The sequence below is a fragment of the Castor canadensis genome, chromosome 1 (assembly GCF_047511655.1).
Source record: "Castor canadensis chromosome 1, mCasCan1.hap1v2, whole genome shotgun sequence".
NCBI lineage: Eukaryota > Metazoa > Chordata > Mammalia > Rodentia > Castoridae > Castor > Castor canadensis.
This window is the reverse complement of record NC_133386.1, coordinates 172,836,197-172,861,118: the sequence shown is the minus strand read 5'-3', so window position 1 is coordinate 172,861,118 and position 24,922 is coordinate 172,836,197. Positions and strand designations below refer to the sequence as shown.

Genomic DNA, 24,922 nt, shown 5'->3' with positions numbered 1-24,922 from the left:
AGACCTGGCATTGCAAGTGAGGAGGCCTCAGTGGGCTGCACTGGGCTCTCCTTGCTTATAACACCTGGTGTTCTACCCAAACATGTCTGAGAATGGTCACTTCTCCTAGGTTCCACCTGGACACACAACTTTTTGGCTGGATGGTAATTTAATTAACATGCTGCACCATCTTTTGGGAGCCACTGATGTCTTGCTAGTTCCAAGGTGAGCCCTAGGGGGTCTGTCCCATGCCCATTATGGTTTGAATATGAAATGTCCCACATAGACTTCCGTGTTGAAGGTTTGGTCCCCAGGTGGTGGCACTACTTTAGGCAGTGGTGGCAGGTAGCAGGTGGGGCCCAGTTATCTTGGGAAGGTGAACCTTGTCCATAGTCCCTTTCTCTCTCTGTCTCTCTTTGCTTCCTGGCTGCAATGAGGTGAGCAGCCTTCCTCTATTGTGCCCTTCCTCCATGATGTTTCTGCCTTGCCTAGGGCCTAAAAGTTATGGAGCCATGGACTTGAACCTCTAAATAAATTTTTCCCCCTTTCAATTGGTTATCTCAGGTATTTGTCATGGTGGCAAAAGTCTGACTAACGCAACCCACAGATCCAAGACTCCCGCAGCCGGCCCCCTTTCTGCACTGGGGTCCCTTGCTCTGGTGTACAGGCTTATGTGGTACACCATGGGCTATAACAAATGCTTTGTGGGTCTTCATTTAGATTCCAGTCTTGATGCTGCTGCCCACCACCCCATCACTCCTCCTCTACCCTCTGCCACCATGTTTAACAGTTTCTTTCCCTGCGGGCGCCTGCCAGCTTTGGTCACCACTCTCACTTAGGCAAATTTTATCTATGGATTTCATTCCTCTAATTTTCTCCCATAAATCAATCTTCCCTTCCCTTGGCCTCTGCTGCTCTGTCTGGATTGTTCCTCTAGTCACTTATTCATCTTATCCAGTTGTGTATTCAGCGAAGGGTTACTACTGACTGCCAACCACGTGCTGTGCACGAGGGGTAGAATAGTGAATTGGACAGGCAGTGTCCTGTGTCAGACTGTCATAACAAAATACCATAATCTGGATGGCTTATGAACAACAAAGATTTATGTCTCCCAGTTCTGGAGACTGGTAAGTCCAAGATCAAGGTACTGGCAGACTCTGTTTCCTGGTTCACCAGTGGTGCCTTCTTGCTGCATGCTCACAGGGCAGAAGGAGCCTTGGATGTCTTTGATAGCCACACTTATCCATCCAGCATGGCTCTACACTCATGATGTGATCACTCCCAAAGACTAAATATAAACTTTGGAGGTTAGGACTTTAATATAAGAAGTTGGGAGGAACACAAAATTCAGACCCTAGCAGGGAATTTAGTCTCATTGTTGGAAGTATAGACTGCATTTGGAGCTGAGCTTCTGGGTTCAAATCCTGTCCTTTCACTTTGTAGCTGAGTGACCCAGGACAAATTAACTAATGCCTCTGTGCCTCATTTTCTTTGATGGTAAAATGTGGATAAAAGAATTACTGCTTGTGAGATTTTTTTGGAAGGTAAAATGAATGACATATATGGAGTGCTTGGAAAAGAGCCTGTGCAAGGCAAACACTCAAACGATGGCTTCCAGATAGTGCCAGTGCTGTCACGACAACCCTGCCTGTGGAACAAGCACATTACCGTTCTGTAAAGGTCACTATTGGTTGTCCAAAGGGCAGGTGTATGGCTGTGATGGGGTCATCCACGAGGATGCAATCCAACACTGGAAAAAATAATGTCTGCTTTATCAGTCACAGCCTTGGCTTCCTTCATATTTGCTCTTGACTTGTCCAAACTAAATATAAATAATCCCTAGAAGGGAGGGACTGTCACACACACCTTGTGTGTTTGTCTCCAGACTAGAAATATAGCCGTGGGAGTCTATGTGGTGTATTTATTAGAGACAAAGACGACAAGGGTTCAAGGACAATTCAGTGAAGGAGGAACAGCCTTTTCAATGAATGGTGCTGAGGTGGCTGGATAGCCACATCCAAAAGGATGTGCTCCTAACTCACACCATACACGAAAACAAACTCAGAACAGATCATAGACCTATATGGAAGAGCTAAAATGAAAAAAACTCTTACAAGAAAACAGAGAAGTAAATCTTTGGCACCTTAGACAAGACCGTGACTGATTACATATGACACCAAAAGCATAAGCAACTAAAGAAAAAAATAGATGAATTGGATTTGTCAAAATTAAACTTTGCTGCAAGTGATAACTGTCAAGAAAGTGAAAAGAACTCATAGAATGGGAGAGAATGTTTACAAATCATATATCTGATAAAAGACTTCTTTAAAGAATAGATAAAAGAAGGCTTACAACTCAAAAAAAAAAGACAACCCAATTTAAAAATGGATGGAGGATTTGAATAGACACTTCTCACAAGAAAATCTACAAATGGACGATAAACAAGGGGAAGATGTTTGAAATCATTATTGTAAAGAAAATATAAACTGAAGCCAGGCATCGTGGCACACATCTGTAATCCTGGCATTCGGTAGGCTGAGGCAGGAGGATCACAAGTTCAAGGCCAGTTTGGGCTACACAGCAAGACCCTGTCTCAAAAAATAAAAAAAGAAGGAGGAGGATAAAATACAAATCAAAACCACAGTGATATATTTTCTGATACCACTAGGATTCTACAGTATTTAAAAACAAAAGCAGAGACAAGCAGACAATAACAAGTGTTGCTGGAGGATGTGGTACCCTCACTCTCCGGCTGGAAGGAAATGATGTAACCACTTTGAAAAAGTCTGGCAATTCCCCCAAAACCTAAACACAGAGTTACCATATGACCCAGCAATTCTACTCCTAGGTATATTCCCAAGAGAAATGCACACATATAACTCCCGCACAAAACCTGTAAACAAATGTCCCCAGCAGCATTATTTATAACAGCTAAAAAGTAGAAATAATTGAAATGCTTATCAACTGATGTGTAGACAGACAGTGGCATACCCATACAATGGAGTGTTGTTTGGCAATAAAAAGAAATAAAGAAATGATTTATATCAAAACTTTAGTGAACCTTGATAACACCACTGTAGGTAGCAGAAAAGTCAACCACAAAAGACTACATATTGAATGACTACTTCTATGAAATGTCTAGAATACAGCAGATCTACAGAGACAAAAAGTGGACTGGTGCTGCCCGGGGTGGAGGGAAGATACAGGAGTTAAGGAAGAATGGTTGGAGTTTCTTTCTGGAGTGATGCAAATGTTCTAAAATTAGATAGTGGTGATGGTTGTCCAACCTCATGAATATACTAAAAAACACTGAGTTGTGCACTTTAAATGGGTGAATTGTATGGTACAGTATATGAATTATGTCTCAAAAACACTGTTTAAAAGACCAAAGCAATATACTTACTGACTGACATCTTATATAGTGGTGCTCAGGATGCTCACATTGAATTTGCAGTTCAGTTTAGGATCCCCGGTTGGCACATACACAAACACACATTGGTTTTTTGCTTCTGTTGTTTGGAGGGGGGTGTGTGTGTGTGTGTGTGTGTGTGTGTGTGTGTGTGTGTGTGTGTGAAATAGCCCAGTGTATACAGTGTGCCAATAACTGTATACAATGCCACAAAGACTTTCCCTCCCTCTAGCTACTAAGTCTTATGTTATGTTTTCTCCTAACAAAGAGCAGGATGGGAAGAGGGCTGAGTTTTGGGGTCTGAAGAACTGGGTTCCCATTCCAGTGTTGCTATTTCTAAGCTGTGTGGCCTGGGGCAAATCACATCACCTCTCTGGGCTTCCATTTTCTCTGTCAAATGTAAGAGTTGGTCCAGTGTCCCTTACCCACAGCATTAAGATATTTGGGGTGGGGAGGTGACAGTTCTTTGCTTTGTAACACTAGCCTACAAATGAAGGATGTTAAATTTTCCTGACCGCATCTCATAAATGTCGTGACATTTCCAAACACTCTCTCTCTGCCCGATGCTTTTCTCTACTGCCGGCCAAGGATCACTGTAGGTGGGTATTGGGCGGGGGAACTCTTTCCACCCCAAGCCCCCCTTGAAGCTGGCCTTCTCCTTTAACTGCTGCCTCTGTGAACTTCGATCACACCCATTTTCACCTTCCAGTTCTTTCCACTAAGGAATTAATCTTACAGAGCCATCTAAACTTTACTACCACATTAAGAGTTGCAAACGTGACAAAGCAGAGAATCTACTGCCAAAGGCCCTTCCATCAACAGGGATTCTGCACCTGAACTGGAGCAGAGCCAACATGGAACTCAGTTCCATGGCCACCCTGGCAGCCATGGTCACCGTGCTGCTACCACACTGTCCAGCTGGCAGGAATCAGGAACTCAAGACAAATCCTCATTCAGTCCTAGCTCTGTGAGGACGATCAGTACTTCAGGTTTGCTCGAATAAGTTTGACAACTCAAATGGCTCAGATTCAAAATATTTCAGTGATATCCAGTGAGTAAGAATGTTGGAAACAAAACAACAATGGCAGAACCAAGAAGGTTAGTTTAGAATTCAGCAAAATAATTCCCCCCAGTTTATGCTTCATGTTTCAGATCACATATCTCAGTTTTAAATATAGCATGTATTTAATATGATGTGAAGCTATATTTTAACACCTTCCAACTGCGAGAACTTTGCAATTCTAATAGGAAACACACCATAAATTACTCTAGGGTGACACAAATCACCGCATGTGTCAAAGTGTGGTTGTCTAGAATGGATGATTCCAGAGACGTTGTTTTCTCCCTTTCCTTCTAGATTCCGCTTCACAGCTTTTGCTCCAAACGCTCACGCTTTCAATCAGAAGGCCAGTCTTTAGTCTTGGCTTCCTAACAGATGGCAGACTTTGGACACGGAGACTACACAACATAGAGCTCGCTCCTGGTCAGCGATACATTCCCAGTGTCTAACCCTCCATAACCCGCAACGAATGAACCAAGTGATTATGATCAGTAGAGTAACACAGTTTCTCTGAGGACGGACCCGGGGGCATTACAATGGCCAGCACTTTAGACAGCAGAGCCCCTCCTAAGAACTCTGCTTCTGCCTTTCAGGAAGAGGGCCTGTCCCGCCCCCAACCCCCGCTGTATCTGAATCTTCACATCCTGGAATGTTCCACTGGTTTTTCCACTTTTGTAAGACCAAGAAGAAAGATGGTAGATGAAACCATGCCTGGGTCTTGGCTTCCTGTTGACAGGCAAAAGGACAAAACCCTTGTAGGCTAGGGAAGACAGTATCCTGGAAACTTCCCTGGCTGTCTGGCATTGGGCATTTCTCTGAAGATGGAAAGGCTCAGGCCAGTAGCTCTGATGATTGCTGGCTGTACAGTAACCATCTTTAGAATCACTGGCCCACAGAATGGCAGCCTAACGTCAGAGTCCTGTTGAGTGTTCCAAGGCCTGCTCTCACTTTCTCTCAGCAATCCTGGAGGCAGGCCTTGCTGTTTCAGTGTAGAAGAAGCTCAGAGAGGTTTAGTAACTTGCCTAAAGACACAGAGCTGCTAACTAGTACAGCTGCCATCTGACTCCATTCCAAGCGTGGGCTCTGAATGGATTATATTATGGATATGATAGGAGTGCTTCTAAAGTGAGAGGAAGGTCTTGCAAAATCAGCTTGCAACTAAAATTTATACCCAAAGTCTGGTAGATTTTTTAAACACTTTCTTGCATCCAACCTTCTGCTCTGTATCTTTCCTGCCTAGCATTGGGCCAGCACAGACAGAACACAGCTCTCCCACCTTTCAATCTCAAACTGAGGAAGCCTTGAGTCAGGGACTCAGGCCCAGCTTCTATCAAAAGCACCATCTGTGGCCTCCATAGATTGCACTTGAGGCATGTGGAGAATGGAGTTCCATTTGGGGGATGTGACTACTAGGTGACACAATAGCTTTGTGTAACCAAGACATGACACATGAGGGTCTAAGGAGGGTAGGAAGCCTTTCTGGACCTTTCTACACACCCAGGGGTGCTCATCTGTGAGACAATGCAGGAACACAGGGCCACAAGAAAGCCTCTTGGAAATCAGGGATGGGGAAGGGCTGGAGCTGCATCTGGATGAGGTGACATTGGGAGTGGGAAGTGGTCAGGTCTTCTAGCTGGGGAGCACATGGATGGAGCAGGGAAGTGCCTTTGAGGTGACTGTACTTCCAATTAGCTACTTCTGCGTAACAAAGCATCCCCACGCTCAGTGGCTTAAAACAATGACACTGTATTGTCATTGTATCACAGTCTCTGTAATTAGGAATTCTGGAAGGGAGTGGCAGTTCTGGCTTGGGGTGTCACAAGTTGTTACAGAGGGACAGTGGCTGAAGCTGAAACAGCAGCAAGCTAAAGTGTGTGAGGGTGTGAGGGGCATCTCTCTCTCCTCATGCACCCCCCGTGGTCTCTTGGTGAAGACTAGCTTGGGCTTCCTCACAATATGACAGCCTCAGGGGGCCATATTGGTGTTTATGTGGCGGCTGAAGTTCTGAAGAGAGAGTACTCTGGACAGCAAGAAAGAAGCTGCACAGCCTTTTATATCCTAGGCGTAGAAGTCACATAGGATCACTTCTGCCAGACTCTATTGGTCAGTGAGTCACAAAAGCTGGGCCAATTTCCAGGAAAGGGACACAGGCGCCACCTCTGGAAGGGAGGTGTGCGGAAGACTCTGTGAACATACTTTAAGACTGCGACACTGAGGCTGAAAGAGTGAGGGGACTGTGGATAGTGGAGAGGCCATATATTGGGAAGAGGAAGGCACCATATCACTTCCCCACAAGCACACAGCATGTTTCCAGAAAGGAAGCAGGCAGGCACTGGCAGAACAAAATGAGCTTGAGGGAAAATCTATAAAAGTTTCTGAGCCAGAAGGAAAGACTGGCTGACAAATCAGCTGGTGAGGACAAAGCATCTGTCCTTGGAGATTTCCTTCATAGGCAAATTGACCTAAATTGGAGGCCAATTGACCTCCCTGGAAAAAATGAAAAAGCCGAGTCAGGTTCCTGTCATCTGAAGAATAACTATAACCTTGGTCACACTCCCAAATCAAGATAAAAGCTTGACTCTGTAAGGGTCACAACAGCTTTATGACAAATGAGCCTATGAAGGAAGAAACAAATATGTGAAGCGCCTCTTCGACTTGACATTTGGGGTGAGGGAGAGGTGCAGCAACACTACTGGTGTCCCCTGCACTGACAAGCAGGCTTCTCTCTGCTGGCTCTGCAAAGCATTTCAGCTCTGGCCCAGGTGGCTTGCAATAGCCTTTGGAGGCAAAGTATCCACTGAGTTTTGTCCCAAGCTGTGTGAACTGAAGCCACTCAGAGCAGTGACAATTCTGCGGACATGCTAGTGGCATAAATTAACCTTTGCACTGATGGCTCAGGTTAAAAAGGCCTGTGGCAGAGGCTGGTGCTAATTAATCTCCAGGATTTACCCCTTTTCCCTTTCTGCTTTTTCCTGGTATAAACTGCTAAGTTTGGGCTGGGCACAGAAAACCCACCACAAGAAATGAGTTATCGCTCCACCTCCCTTGTAGCTAAGTGTGATCACGTGACTAAGTTCAGGCTGCTAGATCATGAGTAAAAAGTAAAATGTGCAACTTCTGGGCCATTTCCTTAAAGATGAAGCTGCCTACCTGGCTTCTGCCTTCTTCCTTCCTGTCTGACACCTGGGAAATAGGATCTGATTGAGCAGCTTTGGGAGCCCTGACAAGGGCAGAGCTCCGCATTGACCTAGACTGTTCATCTCTGGGGTGTTCCATACGGGTTATCTTATTTAGGCACTTATTCAAGCCATAGCCTCCATTTTATTCTAGCTAGTGTATGATGGGGTCTCTTTGTTACAGCAGCTTAGCCTCTATGTTAACTAATATGGAGCCCCTGTTCTGCATACTAAGAATCTAATGTTAGAATCATAGAAGCCTCCAAAACCAGATCCTATAGGTCTCCCAAAGGATTTGAACAGGTCTGCCTTTTCTGGACTTCTCTGTTTCTTCACTCCCTTCTATTTGTCTGAAGTATGCAATATAGGTCTTCCATGACACTGACCACTTGATGTTAGCTTGCAACCCACTTAAGTCAGTTCAAATGAACAGAAAGGTTTCCTCTAGAACACAGAGGACTCATTGAAGAGCACAGACACAGTGCTTCGTGGAAACTAGGGCTGGGACTTGGGACACCACCCAGGACAAAAGAAAATATTGTCCCCATCTCTGGAGATGGTGGGAATGACTGCTACCTCTGGCTTCATGATTGATGTTGCCTCTAGGTAGACCAGTACTCTCTACTATGAATTCTGCCTTTCCCAACTGTGGCTTCCACATGGCTCTGCCCCACCTCTACATAATGACTGCTTAGCCTTCTAAGGCTGATTTAGCCCTGCATGTCCTCATTTGAGAAAGACGATCTAATTTGCATCTGGCCAGACCAGGAACTGACTGGCCTTTGGTCAGATGTCCACCGTGATTCAATCAACAGTGCTTGAAGTGGTTGGGGTTGGGGGGGGTCTTTTAGAGAGTGGAGGGCTGCTCATTCCAAAGGTCATAAGTGGAAACTGAGAACAGAGAAACTAATACAACATACCTGATGTACCTTGGCACCCAGAATATTTGGGGAATTAATGTGTACCTTCCGGGCTTTGTTTGACATTTCCTAAGTTAGTAATGGTCAAAGGTGTGACTATGTATTTCTTGTCTTCCTCTTCAACTGAAAGATAAGCTGTTAGAGAATGGAGCAGCTCTTAGGAACTCTCTTGACTTCTCACTTGTAGCAATATGCTCTCCAAAAAGGAGACCTTCCGTAAAAAGCAGACCTACAGATACAAACTTGAGCAGCAAGAATATCATGAAGGCCACAAGATCTCAAAAAAATTCCTGGAAGAATGTTGGCAGGTATCACTTTGTAGCATCCCACAAAAGGATCCAGATATTAACCAGACTGATAACCTGTGGGGTTTCCATGGAAAAACAAGGGAATGAAAAAGAGCTGCTTGTAGCAATAGGCAGATGTGGGTCACATGTGCAACATAGAGCACACTGCCACTTTTCATAGATTACAAAAGTGTCAGATAGTCACACTGGGACCAAAGAAAGAAGGAGAAATTACCAGATTGCATAACCAAGACAGTTTCCAAGTCACTCCTCAGCCCAAGGTCATCCACGCTCCCAACCTATTCTCATCCAGAGGACTTCACGGGGTTTATTATTCTCTAGTCCTATCCTGCCAGTGGGATTGTGAGCTTGATAAGACCCAGAGGTGATCACTGCACACAATGGTAACAAGCTTCTATGATGAAGACCTTTACCAGGGCTGGACACACCATTTCTCCTGGTGTTCTTCCTCTGGCTCCGCCTTCCTACGGTGCATGCAGAGAGGGCCCTCCAGAAGCCAGCCTCACTGTAGTCTAATAGTTTTACTTCTCCCCTCCCCACCCCTACCCACCAACACACATGCCTATGCACACTGTTCTCTGGTCCCATGGAATCTCTCTTTGAGTGCACTCTTTCCTCTGGCTAGATGCCTGGCCCCACGCTTGCATCTGAGTCCACTTTTATTTATCCTTAATCACTGGGGAGACATTTCATTTCTCTGAAGCCTTGCCATATCCCCCTAGGAAAAACCGTCATTCCTTGCCTGCCTTTTGCTCCACAGCACGCTGCTCATTCCTCTCTTATAGCATTCATCACTCTTTAGGGTAATTATCAGTAGGGTATTCCGTGTCTCCCTTGTAAGACCATGAGCAACTTTGATCTGATCTGCCTTTGAATTTCTTCCAGTACGTTAGGAGGGGCTGGGCAATAGCAGACACTCTGCAACAGAATGTGAGGGATGAATGGGAAAGGCCAAGAGATTTAAAATGGTGTTGATGGGGGCAGGAATGACAAATAGTCATTCCCAGGACTTGTCCTAGAAATGTTCCTGTGTCACTGAGTAGCACAACAGTCCTGGGCTATGAAAACTCACAGAAAAGACTCAGAGAGAGACAACAAAAGACACTGCTCTGAAACTTGGTCCATCTGCCTCAAGTGACGCACATCTCCAGGTGTCTAGGCTGGACTCTGCATTCCCTAGGGGAGGCAGTGATGAGGAGAGGGAAGAGGAAGGGGACCAGCACAAGACAGGCATGAAGAGACTAAAGAAAGAGCTCTGCAGATTATCATGGTGGCGGACACCAGGAAGCAATTATGCCATGAGTGCAGAATTGTCCTGATTTGCTTCTAAATGAAGGGAGTTTCAGAACTCTTCAAACTCCTACTGTAGTGGTTAAAGAAAAGGCAGCTTCAGGATGCAAACACTCAATTACCAAGAAGAAAACCCCACAGGTCCAGAAAGGCAGCAATCAACTTCTCCCAACCTCCTTCTGTTTCTTCCAATGAAGTCAGCAGTTTTGTCTTTCCCAGCCCAGCTGGGCTTTCAAATTCTTAAATTAAACACAGAAAAAAAGGCTTCCTCATTCCTCCTGTTAAATGGACCCCCAGTGGTTTTATTCTAAGTAATGTTAAATGAATTCTTTAAGGGTGATGAGTCTTTCCTATGGCCCCTCTAAGGAGCTCTTGATATCACCAGGTGTCCACAAGTCAGGGTAAATGTTAGCCACTCATCAAATTTTGGGTTGTGACATCTTTGGTTGGATCCTCTAAACTCAGGCTTTTTTTTTTTTTTCATACAAAGCACTTTTCCATTCCATATTTGATAAACTAAACTAAAAAGTAGTACTTCTCCCACCATATGCCCTCCATAATTTCTCTAGAAATTATCTTTAGCTGCTCAGTCATTTGGATCTGAGCAAATGTCTCTTCCCAAAGCATGCACTCTTGTTACTCTCAATTACACAGACTAGTGGGAGGCTTGGGGCAGTAAAGCAAAAAGCAAGCACAATTGGAAAATAATTCAGCACGGCCTTTATTTCCACAAAATTAGTGTCCCTACAGTGATCTGTGTGGGCTGTTTCTACCCCTCTCTGGCCTCCTCCGGTCTGTCACCAAGTCTTGGAGACATAAGTCTCAAACACTTTCTGAAGCTTTAGTCAAGCACTGTTAACACCTTCACTTGTCTTGCTGGGTCACCTCCCATTGCCCACAGGACAAAGTACAAAGTCCTTCATTGGTGTCCAGGTCCCCAACCCACAAACAACAGGCCACTGCAGACCACTCCAGCTTCCCACCAGGCTACCTTTCTCTTCCTGTTCATGACAAAGATTCTCTTTGACCAAACCACTCAGGCTCTTCTTAACTTTTCTCAACTATGCCTGGAGGTTGAGCTTTGTTCTTCTCTGCACTGTCTGATTCCAGAAGCATCCCGTTAAGTCTGTTTAGCAAGAACCCCCATCTACCATATCTCATTGGACTCCTCATCCTCCATCATCTCCAGGTGGTGGATCACCCTGGCCGGGTTTCAGCAAGGATCCTGTTAGGTAGGTTTAGTCAAAATCTCCCTTATCCCTGATGTCTCCTCCTGTTTATTTGCCTTCTACTTGGCTATAAATTCCTATTTTTCCTTGTTGGGTTTGGAGTGCAGTCCAGTTCTATCCAGTTGGTCCTCCAGATGCTTGAGTTCTGTACCTGCAGATTCCATCAATCATGGACTGAAATCCTCCACCCCCAATTGTGTCTGTATTGAGCACACACAGACTTTTTTCCTTGTCATTGCTCCCTCAATAATACAACTATTTACATGGCATTCTCATCATTAGGTGTAAGTACTCCAGTGATGATTAAAGAGTGTGGGAGGATATGTATGTATTCTATATGCAAATACAGCATCATTTTATAGAAGGGTCTTGAGCAAGTACAAATTTTAGAATTCACGAGGAGTTCTGGAACCAAACCCATGAGACATATAGGGACAACTATACTATAAGATCTCTTTTCCTCTAATCCAATATTTTTCTGAATAAAATCTGGGTTGACTGCTTTAACTACTATCCAGCTCAGGTTTTTTGTTGACACCCCTCATAGGGCAGCCATGTAGCCAGCTTTTTCACCTTTGGATCTATTCACCTGCCATCCACCATGCTGGAAGCTCTGTCTCCCCACCATCCCCTCTCTTGACCAGTTAACTCCACCCTGTCCTTCTGTATCACTTGCTCAAGAAGGCCTCAGCATCCTCCAAACAGCCCTGCCACTTACTTCCAGAGCATCCCACATTTGCTTTGCAACACACTCCTCACCCAGTGTTCCATGTAACACCTGTCTTTCCTGTGGGGTATGAGGTCCATCAGAACAGCCACCACACTTGTCTGGCTCCCTATTATTGCTCTTGATTTCCAACATGTGCATTTTTTTTCACATTGTAACATTCTGAAATTGAGATGCATCTTAGATCAATAGTGTGTCACAATTTAATGGTCAGCATTGTTTCTTCCTCAATGAAACATAAAATAACAGGGGCTCTTATGCTCAGCATTTTTTTCTTTTAACTCTTAAAAAATCATTTTATTGATCTTTTACCATACAAAATTTATTCAAATTACATCCAATTGAAGTGGTAAGATCACAGCTAGAGAACAGGTCACCCTGTAACAAATCTATTTACAAAATTCTTGATGGCATCTTAAGATTTAACAAAATTTGCTATGTTCTTGTGTCTCCAGGGAATAATGCTTATTTAGCTTATAGCAGCAATCAACAAATCAGGTCCATATAACCATTTCTCAAGGATTCAACATCAGATAGCTTTTGCTATGTAACAAACACATCCTCAAATCTCAGCAAAGATATATATGGCCTTTTTATGGGTCTGCGAGATAGCTATAGCTCTGCTGGCCTCAGTGAGGACTGATCCTGGGTTGTGGGGTGGTAAGGTTTGTCCCACTTGCTACCACATTGTCCTGGGATTAACAGGGTAGTAAGTGCCCTGTCCTGGTAGAAACACAAGAGAGTAGGCCCTGGGGAGCAAGCACATTCTGAGTCTCTGCCTCATCACAGCTGTCAAAGTTCCATCAGTAAAGGCAAGTGCAGCCTTCACAAGGCAGGGATGCTTCCTTGGGTCACTTTGCCAAGTCACAGGTCAGAGAGAGAAAATGAAGAACTGAGAAGAGGAACCCAATCCAATATGGTCTCAACACGGTGAGGGGCAGGGGTGGCTCCTAGAAAAGAACACCAGTGTCCAAGTTTCTGCAGATTTCAGCAGTAGCTAAAGGACAGTCCCCTCAATGACCCGTCTACACCATGCCCCTGACCCTGACAGGTGTGACAGAGTTAGCAGTGATGGCTTGAACTGATGACTCCTCTTCCAGCTGCCACAAGAACCTCTCTCCTTGGTTCCACCATCTAGCTAGGTATTTATTTGCTGTAAGCCCAGGCTCCTTTGATACAATAGTGCAGCAATGACTAATTTAGGTGGCTGGGGCACTAGCACTGAAGGGTGTAAGACCCAAGTCAGGGTCCAAGGTGCCTGGAAAGCAGAAGCGCTGATAAATGTGCAGGGGTTCTGCCTCCCCAGACTCCACTTCCAAGGCCGTTATGGAGACAGAGCTAAGGAAAAACACCCAAGCATGGCTCCAAAACAGCAGGTGGACCAGCACCCCTCCCTGAAAGGATTCTTCTCAACTCACACAATTCTTTGAAGCATGAAGCCCTTCTATGACTCCTTGGGTCCTCCCATCACATTGCCTTTGTACTCTGGTCACTCTCTGGCATTTCCTATCTCTGTTACTACTCCTGTTGTTGCACCAAGGGTGTGGCTGTGATCTGCATTTGGTAGAACTGCTGTAACAAAGCACCACCCACTGGTGGCTTAAACATTAGAAATCTATTGTCTCATAGTTCAGCGCTAAATATCCAAGATCAAGGTGCTGGGAGAGGTGGTTCCCTCTGCAGATTGTGAAAAACAATCTGTCTGTGCCTCTCTCCTGGCTTCTCGTGGGTTGGTGGCCAGCTTTGGTGCAAACATCATCCCAATTCTTACGTCCATGTTCACATGTTGTTCTCTCTGTGTGCCTATCTGTGTCCAAAATTCCCTTTATATAAGGACACTGGTCATATTAAAGGCCCATCCTACTCCAGTAGAACCTCATTGGAACTAATCACAAGTGCACTGACCCTATTTCTGACTAAAGCCACATTCTGAGGTGCTAGGACTTCAACATGAATCTTGACAGGGAAGAACACAATTAAGTAAGAGGTCAAGGTCCCTAGCATGGAGCCTAGGGCCTAGGGCACTTCCCATGACTTCTCTACTGATAAAAATGCCCAACTCCACATATTCCAAATTCTCTGTCTCAATGTCTGTCTGTCTCTCAGTCTCTCTCTCTCTCTTTCACACACACACACACACACACACACACACAAACAAACAAACAATTCTGCAGAAGAAACAAGACAAAGTTGTCACTGTTAGCTTCTGGTGAGATGCCAAAGCTCACAGCCAGCCTTCCAAGTCTCCTGCAACCTTATCATCAGGACACAGCAAGCAAGATAAAGGCACTGCAGCCCAGTTGCCAAACAAGCCATTACTTCCCCACATGGCGACATCCTGGGCAGAGCTCACCTGGCCAGCGCTCCTCAGGAGGTGACATCAATCTTCTGCACTAAAAGGACAAGTGTCCGCCTGTATGTCAAATGACCTGAGTTCTCAACCCAGCTCCCCACTTGCTGTTTCAGCTAAGGATGACCTCTGCATTCCTCAGCTTCTACATCCAGAAAATGACGGTGGCTGATAAGAGCACTACCCTCAGCAGGACTTTGTGAAAATAGAGTGGGAAACAGAATGCTGGGGATGATGCCTGCCACAAAGCTCAAGCTCCTGTGTCTGCTGTTTGGTGATGCCCAGCGTGATCTTCTCCAAAAGTTCTGGCTGATCACCATGACCTGAGCCACCAGAAGCTCCTAGTGGCCAAAACAGTAAGAACTGGGGTCCCCTGGGAGGCATTCCATGTGTTAGATGTCTAATGCTGTGTGACAAATTACCCAAACTTGGAGGCTTACAAAAAGGATTTGTTATATCACAATATCTGTGGGCCAGAAATCAGCAAGTGGCTTTGCCCTAGCTCAGACCTGGCTCTGGGGAGGAACCGCCTCCAGTCTCACACACATGGGCCTCTGAAAGGTGTCAGTTCCTCACTGGCTTCTCATCAGAATCCTCCCTCAGTTACTTGTCACGTGGGCCTCTGCAGGGGGCTGCTCACAACATGGCAGCTGGCTTCCATTAAAGTGAGTCAGAGCTGGCAAGAGAGAGTAAGAGAAAAGGATGTCTTCCTAACCTAATCCAGGAACAGCCATCCACCACTTTTGCTGTATTTTCTTTGTTAAAAGTGAGTCACAATTTGTACACCACATGCACAACAGCATTTTTCACGACAGTCAAAAGATGGAAGCAACCCAAGTGTTCGCTGATGGATGAATGAAGAAACAAATGCAGTATATCCACACAATGGAAAATTATTCGGCCTTTAATAGGAAAGAAATTCTTACACATGGCATACTGTGGATGATCCTTGAGGAAATTATGCTAAGAGAACTAAGCTAGTCACAAAAAGACAAATACTGCATGACTCTACTAACATGAGATAGCTAAAATTATTAAATTAATCAGGACAGGAAGCAGAATAGTAGCTGCCAGGGCTGCAGGAAAAAGTTAATGGGAACTCACCATTTAATGGGTTTAAGAGTTTCAGATTTTCCAGATTGGTTACACAACAATATGAATATACTTACAACTACTGGACTGAACACTTAAAAAGTTAAAATGATCAATTTTGAATATTCTGCTATATAGACAGACAAAATGCAAATCAAGAGGTCCAGATCACGTTCAAAGGGATGGGATTATACCAGGGCATGGAGGCCAGGAGGTGGCGATCACGGGAGACTGCTGACACATCCAGGCAATATTTTCAAGGTGCAAAGCACCACCAGCATGTGCATGGTGGCCCCTACTGACTCTTTCCCAGAGAGAGTTCCACAGCAACAGCAAAGCCATAGCAAGCCTGTTCCAAAGTCACTACATCTTAAAGTATCTTATGAACAGGTTATGATTTCAATTAATGAAGCTCCAATTAAAATTCAATCCCACCCTAGCATGCTTTGATGTTTAAATGCTTCCCATGTGGGAAGCTAAGATACAGCAGGCTGTGTTTTCACAGTCTCTTCTCTGCTCTCAATTCATATTTTCAAGGCCAAGGATTAAAAAGGGAATGAAGGCTGGTGGAGAAAAGTGAACTCTCCACTTTTCTATACCCTACTCAGATGAAAAGAAAAGTATTTCATGCAACCACATTTCCTTGTCTTGGGGCTAGCTGTCTTCACCCTCCAAATAAATATAAAATATAATTTTCTTTTCCTGAATGAAGTGAAAGTGATGATGCATTCTTTCAGAGGCTTTGAGGCCCAGGGAAAGCACACAGGACATCTTTGGAGTAAATGAGCTCACTGCAGAGGTGCTGAGCAGAGTTCCTGGTACACTACAGGGTGTGGAAAATCTCACATGGACAAGACTGTTTCTTTCCAGCCAAAATGCCTCTGGGATTCTTCAGGGGGACACCACATGGAGCTTGGTCTCCCAGCACTGGGTACATTTTCCCACAGCACTGGCATTTCTTTGTTCAAGCAGCAAGATTAGCGAATGACTTACAGTTAGAGGCTACAGGGTCTGAGAAAAGCAGACCCTTAAATACCAGTTACAATCAGTACAGGGTAACATATAAACCATATGAGGGATACAGAACGCCTGGCAGGCAAAGGGACTTCAGTTCTAAGATGTCCCCTTGTGCTCACTCTGGGGCAAGCTCCCATTGAGAGAATGACAGAACCTTCTACTCTACTGAAACAATATAACAATACTTCTCCTTATTTTAATAAAGAGCAGCTATTTCACTCACATAACTTAAACATATATATGCTGTAATACCACATAGATTGCAAGTTCATCAGAGGATAACAGTAACAGAAGTCTTTCCTATTCTGCAGCACTTACAAAACCTACTATGACCAGGACACTTGCTACTAGATAGGTCCAGTGGGATTAAGAGGCAAAAATGACATAGTTTCCCTTCTCAGGAAGCTAACAGTGACACTGTCACATGGGCACCTTGTAGAGAGGCTTTACACCAATGGTATTACTGACCTCCTGGGGGAAGCAGATGAACCTATAGCTTGCTGTCTCAGGAGATATAATTTGGGTATGAAAGGTACAAAGATGGGATTCTAAGGAAGGTTGCTCCAAGTGAGGTATTTTTGAAGAGTTGCACTTTACATGGAAGTGTACACCACCAAGTTCTTCTATTAACCTCAAATTGTGAGACTGGAAAAGAAGGAGGAAGAATTTAGATATACTAACTTCACCCAGCCTACAGAAGGATCAACTGTTCCTCCTAAGGCAAGCAAAACTCTGCCTCAGCAAAATGATCAGATAGGCACAGGAAAGGTGAGGATTTCACCCAAACCATCAGCATGTCTCACCTCCAAGGCTTAGACTTGTATGTCCTTCATAGGGCTTGAAACATCTTAGGACACCATGAACAGGGAAGTCTAACATACATAAACACATAAGAAACCGTATTTACAGAAAAATGTCCTCAATCTCTCCTAGTTAGACTAGTATTCATTTATGTGATGGTTCTCCCCCAACTGACATCTATTACTTCCTACATGGTGGCCTATGTTTTGACTTATAAAAATTTGACTTTGTGGAAAGACTTAGTAATGCCCAGAAGTTTCGAAATTCCTAGGCAACTGGCAAGATTAGAAACCTCTAAGGTTAGTGTAGACCAGAGACTCTCAGAGTTCAGGGTGGACTAAATCACCTGGAGAGTTTGATAAATCAAACACTGGTAGCTGAGCCCGGCCCCAGAGTTGACGCAGTTGGTCTGGAGTGGGACCACAGTATTTGCATTCCTAGAGAGTTCCTACATGATGCAGTTGCTGCTGAATTAGGAGCACACTGTGAGACCCATGGCTGAACAGAATACCCAAGAACAGGATTTTACAGGCAAGGACCATGAGAGACTCATTTGCCTTAGCTGTTCCCTGCACAAGTGTATGCCCATAAACATTTTGCATTTTCTTTTCTATGTCCCACAGGCATATGATTATGGACTGATCATGACCTTTGGTTGTTGGCCCATTCTTGCCAGTGACATATGCCTTTGTTCATTCATTTATTCATTTGTAATAATGTAATAAGCACCCACCACACCAAAACAAAAGCTAGAACCTTGAAAATAGCCTATAGCTACTCACATGAAACTTACCTATTTACTCCCCACCACAGAAGGATCCAGGTAGCACTTTTGCTCGTCTATTTACAGTTTTATTAAATCTATAAACTGTGGCACAGCCATATAGAATACTGAGTAACAATCAAAACAAATGAATTCTACCAACAAGCAATAAGATGGTGAATCCCAGTCATATATTATTATTTAGTGGAAAAAAACCAAAAGATTACATAAAGAACGTACCAGTTTATAGAAGTAGAAGCATTAAACTCTTTCGGATGTCTTAAAATAAGATGCACATTTTTAAATCTTTGTAATTCTTTCTAACCACTTTAGAAACACAGGTCAACCAAGCACAACAGTACACGCCTATAATTGTGGCACCTGGGAAGCTGAAGTAAGCAGATCACAACTTCCAGGCCAGACTGGACTGTATGAGACCTTGTCTCACAAAAGCATAAACAAAACAACAAAGAAATACATGTTTACTGAATAAGAGTCAGTGAGCAAAGCAAGGCACCCAGTCAGTCTTGACCAGGACAGGGGTGACCTCGTCCCACCGTGTCCTTCCTTGGTTCCCTAACAAAGCTCCTCTTCCCATCTGTCAGCTGTAGCCTTCAATTCCCATAAAATAGCTCCCAAATCAACAGTCTTGTATGCACAGGCAATTCACACAAGAGGGAACAAAGTAGTAAACAAACCCGAGGTGGGGGTAACTACTCATAATCAGAGAAATGCAAATGACAACATTTGGGAAGGCTAGCATACCAGTACTACTAAGTTCACAAAAATGGAAAAAAATAGAACAGCAACAAATAACTATGATACTATGATAAAATTAACAGGCACAGATGATGTTAACAGCAGAGTAAACTAAAAAAATTTCCAAAAGCTCTATGGTGAAATGTGGTTGCAACCCCTCTGCCTTGTCACACTCCACACAGAATTTATCCTGAAAAAATTCAATGAAAAGAAATGACTTGGAAGACCCCCAACAACACCATGACTTGAAAAACCACAGTTCAGCAACATGACAGTATGCAAAGCAGCTGAGGTCAATTGCAATCTTGAAGAGGAAATTTACATATGACAGTTAATATTCAAAGATTAGCGAAGACAAGGTGGCAGGTGCATTAGAGTGGAGACCACACAATCATGTGTACCTACACGCACAAGGGCTGCAAGGCCAAGTGCAAAAATGAACATAACACTGTGTTTGGAGGCGGGTGTAGGTGTTGTTCCCTCCTTTCTGTGTTTGCTTCAGTGTGACTGCCGTGTTGGGTGGCAATGACTTTTTTAGAGCTCAAGCGGCTCCTACCTTGAGAACTTTCACAGCTTTCCTCGTCGCTGTTGTCTTGACAGTTGTTCTGCCCGTCGCAAATGAAGCTCTTGTCAATGCAGAGGCCATTCCTGCAGTGGTAGCGGGCGGTGGAACAGAGCAGGGGGTTGGCTGCTGTGAAAGGAGAGCAAAGCAGATCACCAGGGAGGTCAGCAGGTTCCCTGGGAGCCCAGAACCTTCTGTAGCCAGCTGTGTGTCCTGCTCTAGTAGCAGAAGCTCACTTTCTAGGATCAGACTCTGAGCCTGTCCTGGAGACTAGTCAGCCAATGACCTGGACAGGGTAAGACTCCTCTGCCCTCTTCTAAATATCCCTGGTCCCAGGTCACCATGCTGGGGTGCTATGAACTGCTAACTCCTCATTGATTCTTTGTGGCTCACTGACATAACTCAGTTTCATTTCTTCCTCATCACCAAGGAAGCCCATGAAACCAGTGGACCAGTGACCATTTCCTGAGCAGCTCCTCTGTGAGGACCCCTGTTCTAGGCACCTCCAGGGACCTTAAAAGAAAAGACAGATCTGGACGCTCCCCTCCAGGAACACAGTGGTAACTGGGCAGTGTGAGTGGCCTCACAAAACCATTTAACACATCAGCAAACCTCCATAGCAAAACTTATTTCTACAGCACAATTCACTTCACTTCCCCATTCCTTGCACAGCAATTCAAACAAGTCTTGTTCTAAGGCTCATTTTCAATCCACAAAGCAGCCAAGTAGAAATGAGTGCAGTCCCAGCTCTGCTACTAATTCACTGTGCGATTTTAGGCAAACTACTTCACTTCTCTGAGCTTTGGTTGCTTTACCTGTAAAATAATTTTCAAGATCCAGTACAAATTGAAAATGTGAGGTGTGCTGTTTAAAAATTATTAACGACATGCTTCAAGATAAGCAGTGCAGAGCTTAAAGCCAGGTGTGGCGTGCTGTGAGGTTCAGCACTGGCACTTGTATGACAGCACCAGTCACAGGGCTGTGATGCTGATCCTGTTATTTACAGCGTGAATTTCAGCATCAAATAAGACACAGGAAAAGATGTCCACTTCAGAGTCTGACATGAAGTGCAGGCTTGGGGAATATGACACTCGTTCCCTAGTTACATCTGCCATGGACACTCAGTGTGGCCTCCAGCAAGGAGCAGCAGTGGTAGTGAGGATGAGGGGTCATCCTGGATCTTGGATAATAAACTGAGCCTGTTCCTGTGCTGCACAGGTGATGACAACAGCAGAGGCAGCACCAGGCCCAGTCCTGAAGATAATAGGCCACGGCACCAGGGGAAGTCAGCTCCAGCATTCCTCGGTGGTCCTTGACTGCAGAGTGGCATTTGGAATCACCATGCTCCCTAAGTCCCCCCCACCCAACTATTGTTGAGACTACAGCAATCACAGCTGTGGGGACTTGGTACACTTCACAGGGTATGTGAGCCCAAAGGACTGCAGGCTTTTTTAACCATTCAACCTAGAAAGTTTGATTTGAAAGGCCAGAGGAATCTGAGGGATAGCGCAAGCCAAAGCTCTCAGTTATGAGGATGATGGATCTAGGTAAAGTCAAACAACAGTAGTCTGGCCTGAAGACGAGAGACTTAATTATTTAAATCACTGTGGGCCAGAGAATGGCTCAACTTGATCAAGCTGAAACCAAGGTCTGACTTCATCCAAAACCAAATCGGAGAAACCCCAAACCACAAATCATATCTGGTTTTGGTCCAAGGCAGCCCTCCAAACCCTTCTGCCCATCAGCATCCCACAGGGTGGTCTTTGGCTTCCCTGAGATGCTGTGGGTCATGTCTGTGCAGCCCAGGCATCAGTAATAATCAGCGTACTCCAACAGACATCCTGGAAGGCATGCTAATTGCTCCAAGACGGGGCAGGGCAAGCTTATGTAAGCACCCTAGTGGGGAGACTGCACAGCCCAAATCACCCCTGTGATTGTCATTTGCTTACTTTTTCTTCAGCCTTAGACTCTTTCCCAAGGAAAAGTTTCATGTGTGTGTGTTTTTATACATATACATATATACTATAAATGCATATGTATTTATGTATACATACTATAAATGTATACATATTTATGTGTATATGCTTGAAAACCAAGTCACAGACTGTCTTTCATGCATACAACCAAAAGGACTAGTAAAGAATATGTAAAGAGCTATCACAGCCAAAAAGAAAAGACAAGTCAACAGAAAAACAGACAACGCATGCAGCCAGGCAAATGGTCAACAAAAACAAAACAATGTGTACCATCAGTGGTAATGAAATGGCACTGACTCTGCAACAGACTGGGCAAACTCAAGGTCTTAAAATATAGGCTGTTGCCAAGGATGCAGAGAGAGAGGAAGCCTTGTGAATTCCAAGGGGGAGTCAAATTGGAGGTCCACAGTGGAGACCAGTTTAGTAATATGTAGTAAAGTTGAAAGTTCACATACTTGCCAACCCAGTAATTTCACTTCGAGCTACTAGAGAAACCCTTGAACAAACAATAACGAATACTGAAGCCATTGGTTATAAAACAAAATCCCCCTCCCCCAAGTAGAAATGACTCAAGTGTTTACTAATCAGACATACACTGTGTCACACCTGGGATTCCTTGCCAAGATCTCCTCCCTTTGCCTTTCCTCTGTAGCTCCAGGAGTTTCAGAAACCCCTAAGATTTGAGCCTGGTCCACCCAATTTAGGGCAGAGAAATAGGGAGAGGATGGTGGAGGAACACACTCCAAGCCCAGCGTGAAGCCAAACCAAAAGGGCTTCAACCATCAAGACATGGTTGTGTGCATGGCTGTGTTCATGCCTCAGAAGTGCCAGGAGCTGCAGAAGGGCTCTCCCGCCTTTGCCACCCTCGGTCTATTGATTCTCCACTTATGTAGTTTTGATAAGCTTTGTAAGACAGTTCCCAAGGACACAGCAAACCAGAAGGGAGCGAACAGGCTGCTTGCTGCCCTGCAGACAAACTGGCAAGCAAGAAAGAAGAGCTGACAGCTACAGGAGTGGACAGAAAAGCTAATCCCAAGAGTTCCAAAATTCTACGAGAGTTTCAAGAGACTAGAAAGTTCTAAAAAAGGAGTCAAAAGCAACTCCATGTCATAGCCCAGTCTAAAAAAATTTACATTCCTAAGAATGAGCCTGGGTTGCTACCAAAAAAAGGTAGGCTCTGATGAAGTCATAACACATCTCAGACAGAGTCCTGTTAACGATGGCATAGAAGCCATCAATTTTCAGTTGTTAGGCAGAATTGCTAAACCAGAGTGAAGGATCTTTTCAGAGACCCAGATGGCTTGAGTTTCCTTACATGACTTCCAGGGCCTCAATACACCTGACTGCAGAACCAGTGTGTGGGACCTCAGTGGACCAACACTGGAGGCTTCAGGTGGCTGTGGGGACTGAGCCAGGACCTCCAAATGTAAGTGCTCACCAACCAGCTCATACAGTCACCAGGAGATAGTGGGTACTTCAGGACGTTGTTTCGGGAATCTTGCAGCAATATTAATGTGCTCCAAATGTTTATGATTTCTTTGTCCTTGCTATAGTTTATTGGTCACTGAAAAATGTGTTATTTTAGTCAGTTAACTAAGGAGAAGAAGAGCACTGTATCCGACAGTATCTGTTTCACTGGAGGCGGAGAAAATTGTCTGTAGCGTCAATTTGAAAATCTCAATTGTAGGCTCAAAAGCTCCTTGGATATTATTACCACAAGAAACACAAGGTTCTGATGGTCTATTTCCCAGCCCACAATGTACAGGAAAGAGAACAAGCCTTTCTCCATCAGAGGGAGGGAGGCAAGAGTGAAGGGAACTGCTTAGTGGTTAATTAAACTAGGAGCATCAGTTTGACCCCATCAAACAGAGGGGACCGAGGGGCCACTGTGGTTACCCAAAAGCAACAAACCAACTCCAGGTCATGAAGAGAGGCACTCATTCTCCAGCAGGACTTAGGCAATGTCTCTTTAACTTATCTAAGTCTGTGAAATCAGCTCCCTTCCCCGCCAACGAGTTCTTGACTGAATACAAATGGGAAACTTCTTGTCACCAGTCTCCACGAATGCCACTTGCTCCCCGGCCCTAACCTATCCTAACCTCCTTGTCTTCCATGGGGATCTTGTCTCCCAGCTCCACTTTCCCTGCAAACCACGTAACTGGAGATCTGGAGCTACCCCAAGACCTCCCCTGCTCCACAACCGAGGGCACCCATCCCAGGGACCACCCAAACCAGGGACCTCTGAGCTGTTCTTGCTGTAGATGGTCCATTCCAGCCCCAAGTACTGCTCCCCCATGGCTTGGAATCTGCTCTTCACCCTGACTGGGGCCTGTCTGCTATCAGCTATAAGTTCTTGCATTACTTCCAATCTGCTTACAGGGGCTGTTTTCACAGACGCCACCAGGCCCAGCCTCAACTGTCCCTTCCACTTGCACACACCAAGACATGTCCTGGAGCCAGAACCTCTTCTGCAGGAAGGAAAGAGTTGCCAAGCAAGCAAGAGGTAAAGATTGCTGCATCCTGCCTGCCTTTTCCCCAACTCTAATGACTCAGAGGATTTTAATTTTTAAAACTTGTCTAGAGAAAGCACCAGACCATTGGCAGAACTCCGATTCATTGCTAATGGCAGTCTGTCTCTTCCTGCTACATAAACATTTCCTTAGCATGGCTGCCTCCTGTCTAACACCCAAGCCTGCCTCTTCCCGGAAACAAGCCCAATTTCACTGCTTCGACCACCACCTTTCTGTGAATGGCTGGTCAGCATCCCTACAGGTAGTACACATCTTTCTCCTTATGCCTTGTGGACAGCTCTGCCTGAAGCCCCACTCGCCTCAAACTCCACATGTCTGGCACTGACATCCTCCTCTCTGTGCCCTGATGGCTCCCACTTTCCACAGCCCCATTTCTATTAAAGGTGCCACCATGTCTCACCTCTCCAGCCACCAGCTTTGTTTGAAATTCTCCCTCTTCTCTCCCACTCCTCACTGAGCATAGAACACAAACTGAGGCCCCACTTTTCATATCTGCCCTCACCTACAATTCCCAGCACACACATTGTGTGGGACGCACAAGTGGGTTCAAATTTCAGCTCTATCTCCCACTCTCTATGTAACCTTGAGAAAATTATTGAACTTCCCTGAGCCTGGGTTTCCTCACCTGTGAGATGGGGACAAAAACAGTGCCTGGGTCATAAGATCTGGTGAAAATTAAACAAGATAATGCATGCAGAGTAGCATGTGGTCCACAATAAGTGATTAATTAGTACATGCTTCTTGTAATTATTAATAAGCAAGATATATATTAGTATAGTGGTGAAGAGTTTGGATTCCAGTGTTAAAAGGCTTAGAAGAAAACACAGAAGTCCCTTGAACTCATTGCTTGTACCTCAGAGGTAACCACTTCCAACACGTATAGGTGTTTACTGCGGGGAGGAGGTAGCTAATCTCTGTATTTCTCAATATTTATATATTACACTCTTGAATTAAAAGAAAGAGCTTGGACTCT

The 24,922-nt window shown here is 44.8% G+C and overlaps 1 protein-coding gene and 1 long non-coding RNA gene across 6 annotated transcripts in view; one reads left to right on the top strand and one right to left on the bottom strand.

The window, feature by feature from the left end:
* Positions 1-24,922, bottom strand: part of Ldlrad3 (low density lipoprotein receptor class A domain containing 3) — a 241,972-nt gene that overhangs the window by 93,857 nt on the left and 123,193 nt on the right. For 4 of the 5 annotated variants that reach the window (XM_074044577.1, XM_020187044.2, XM_074044595.1 and 1 more), the window contains one exon: positions 19,437-19,571. In XM_074044577.1, the coding sequence (XP_073900678.1) occupies positions 19,437-19,571 (135 nt within the window). The remainder of the gene's footprint in view (positions 1-19,436; positions 19,572-24,922) is intronic. The other variant, XM_074044588.1, reaches the window with a different exon arrangement.
* LOC109701503 (uncharacterized) lies at positions 14,416-24,655 on the top strand. The gene is made up of 3 exons (XR_002213818.2): positions 14,416-14,472; positions 14,565-14,804; positions 23,798-24,655. It is a non-coding gene; the product is annotated as an uncharacterized lncRNA (long non-coding RNA).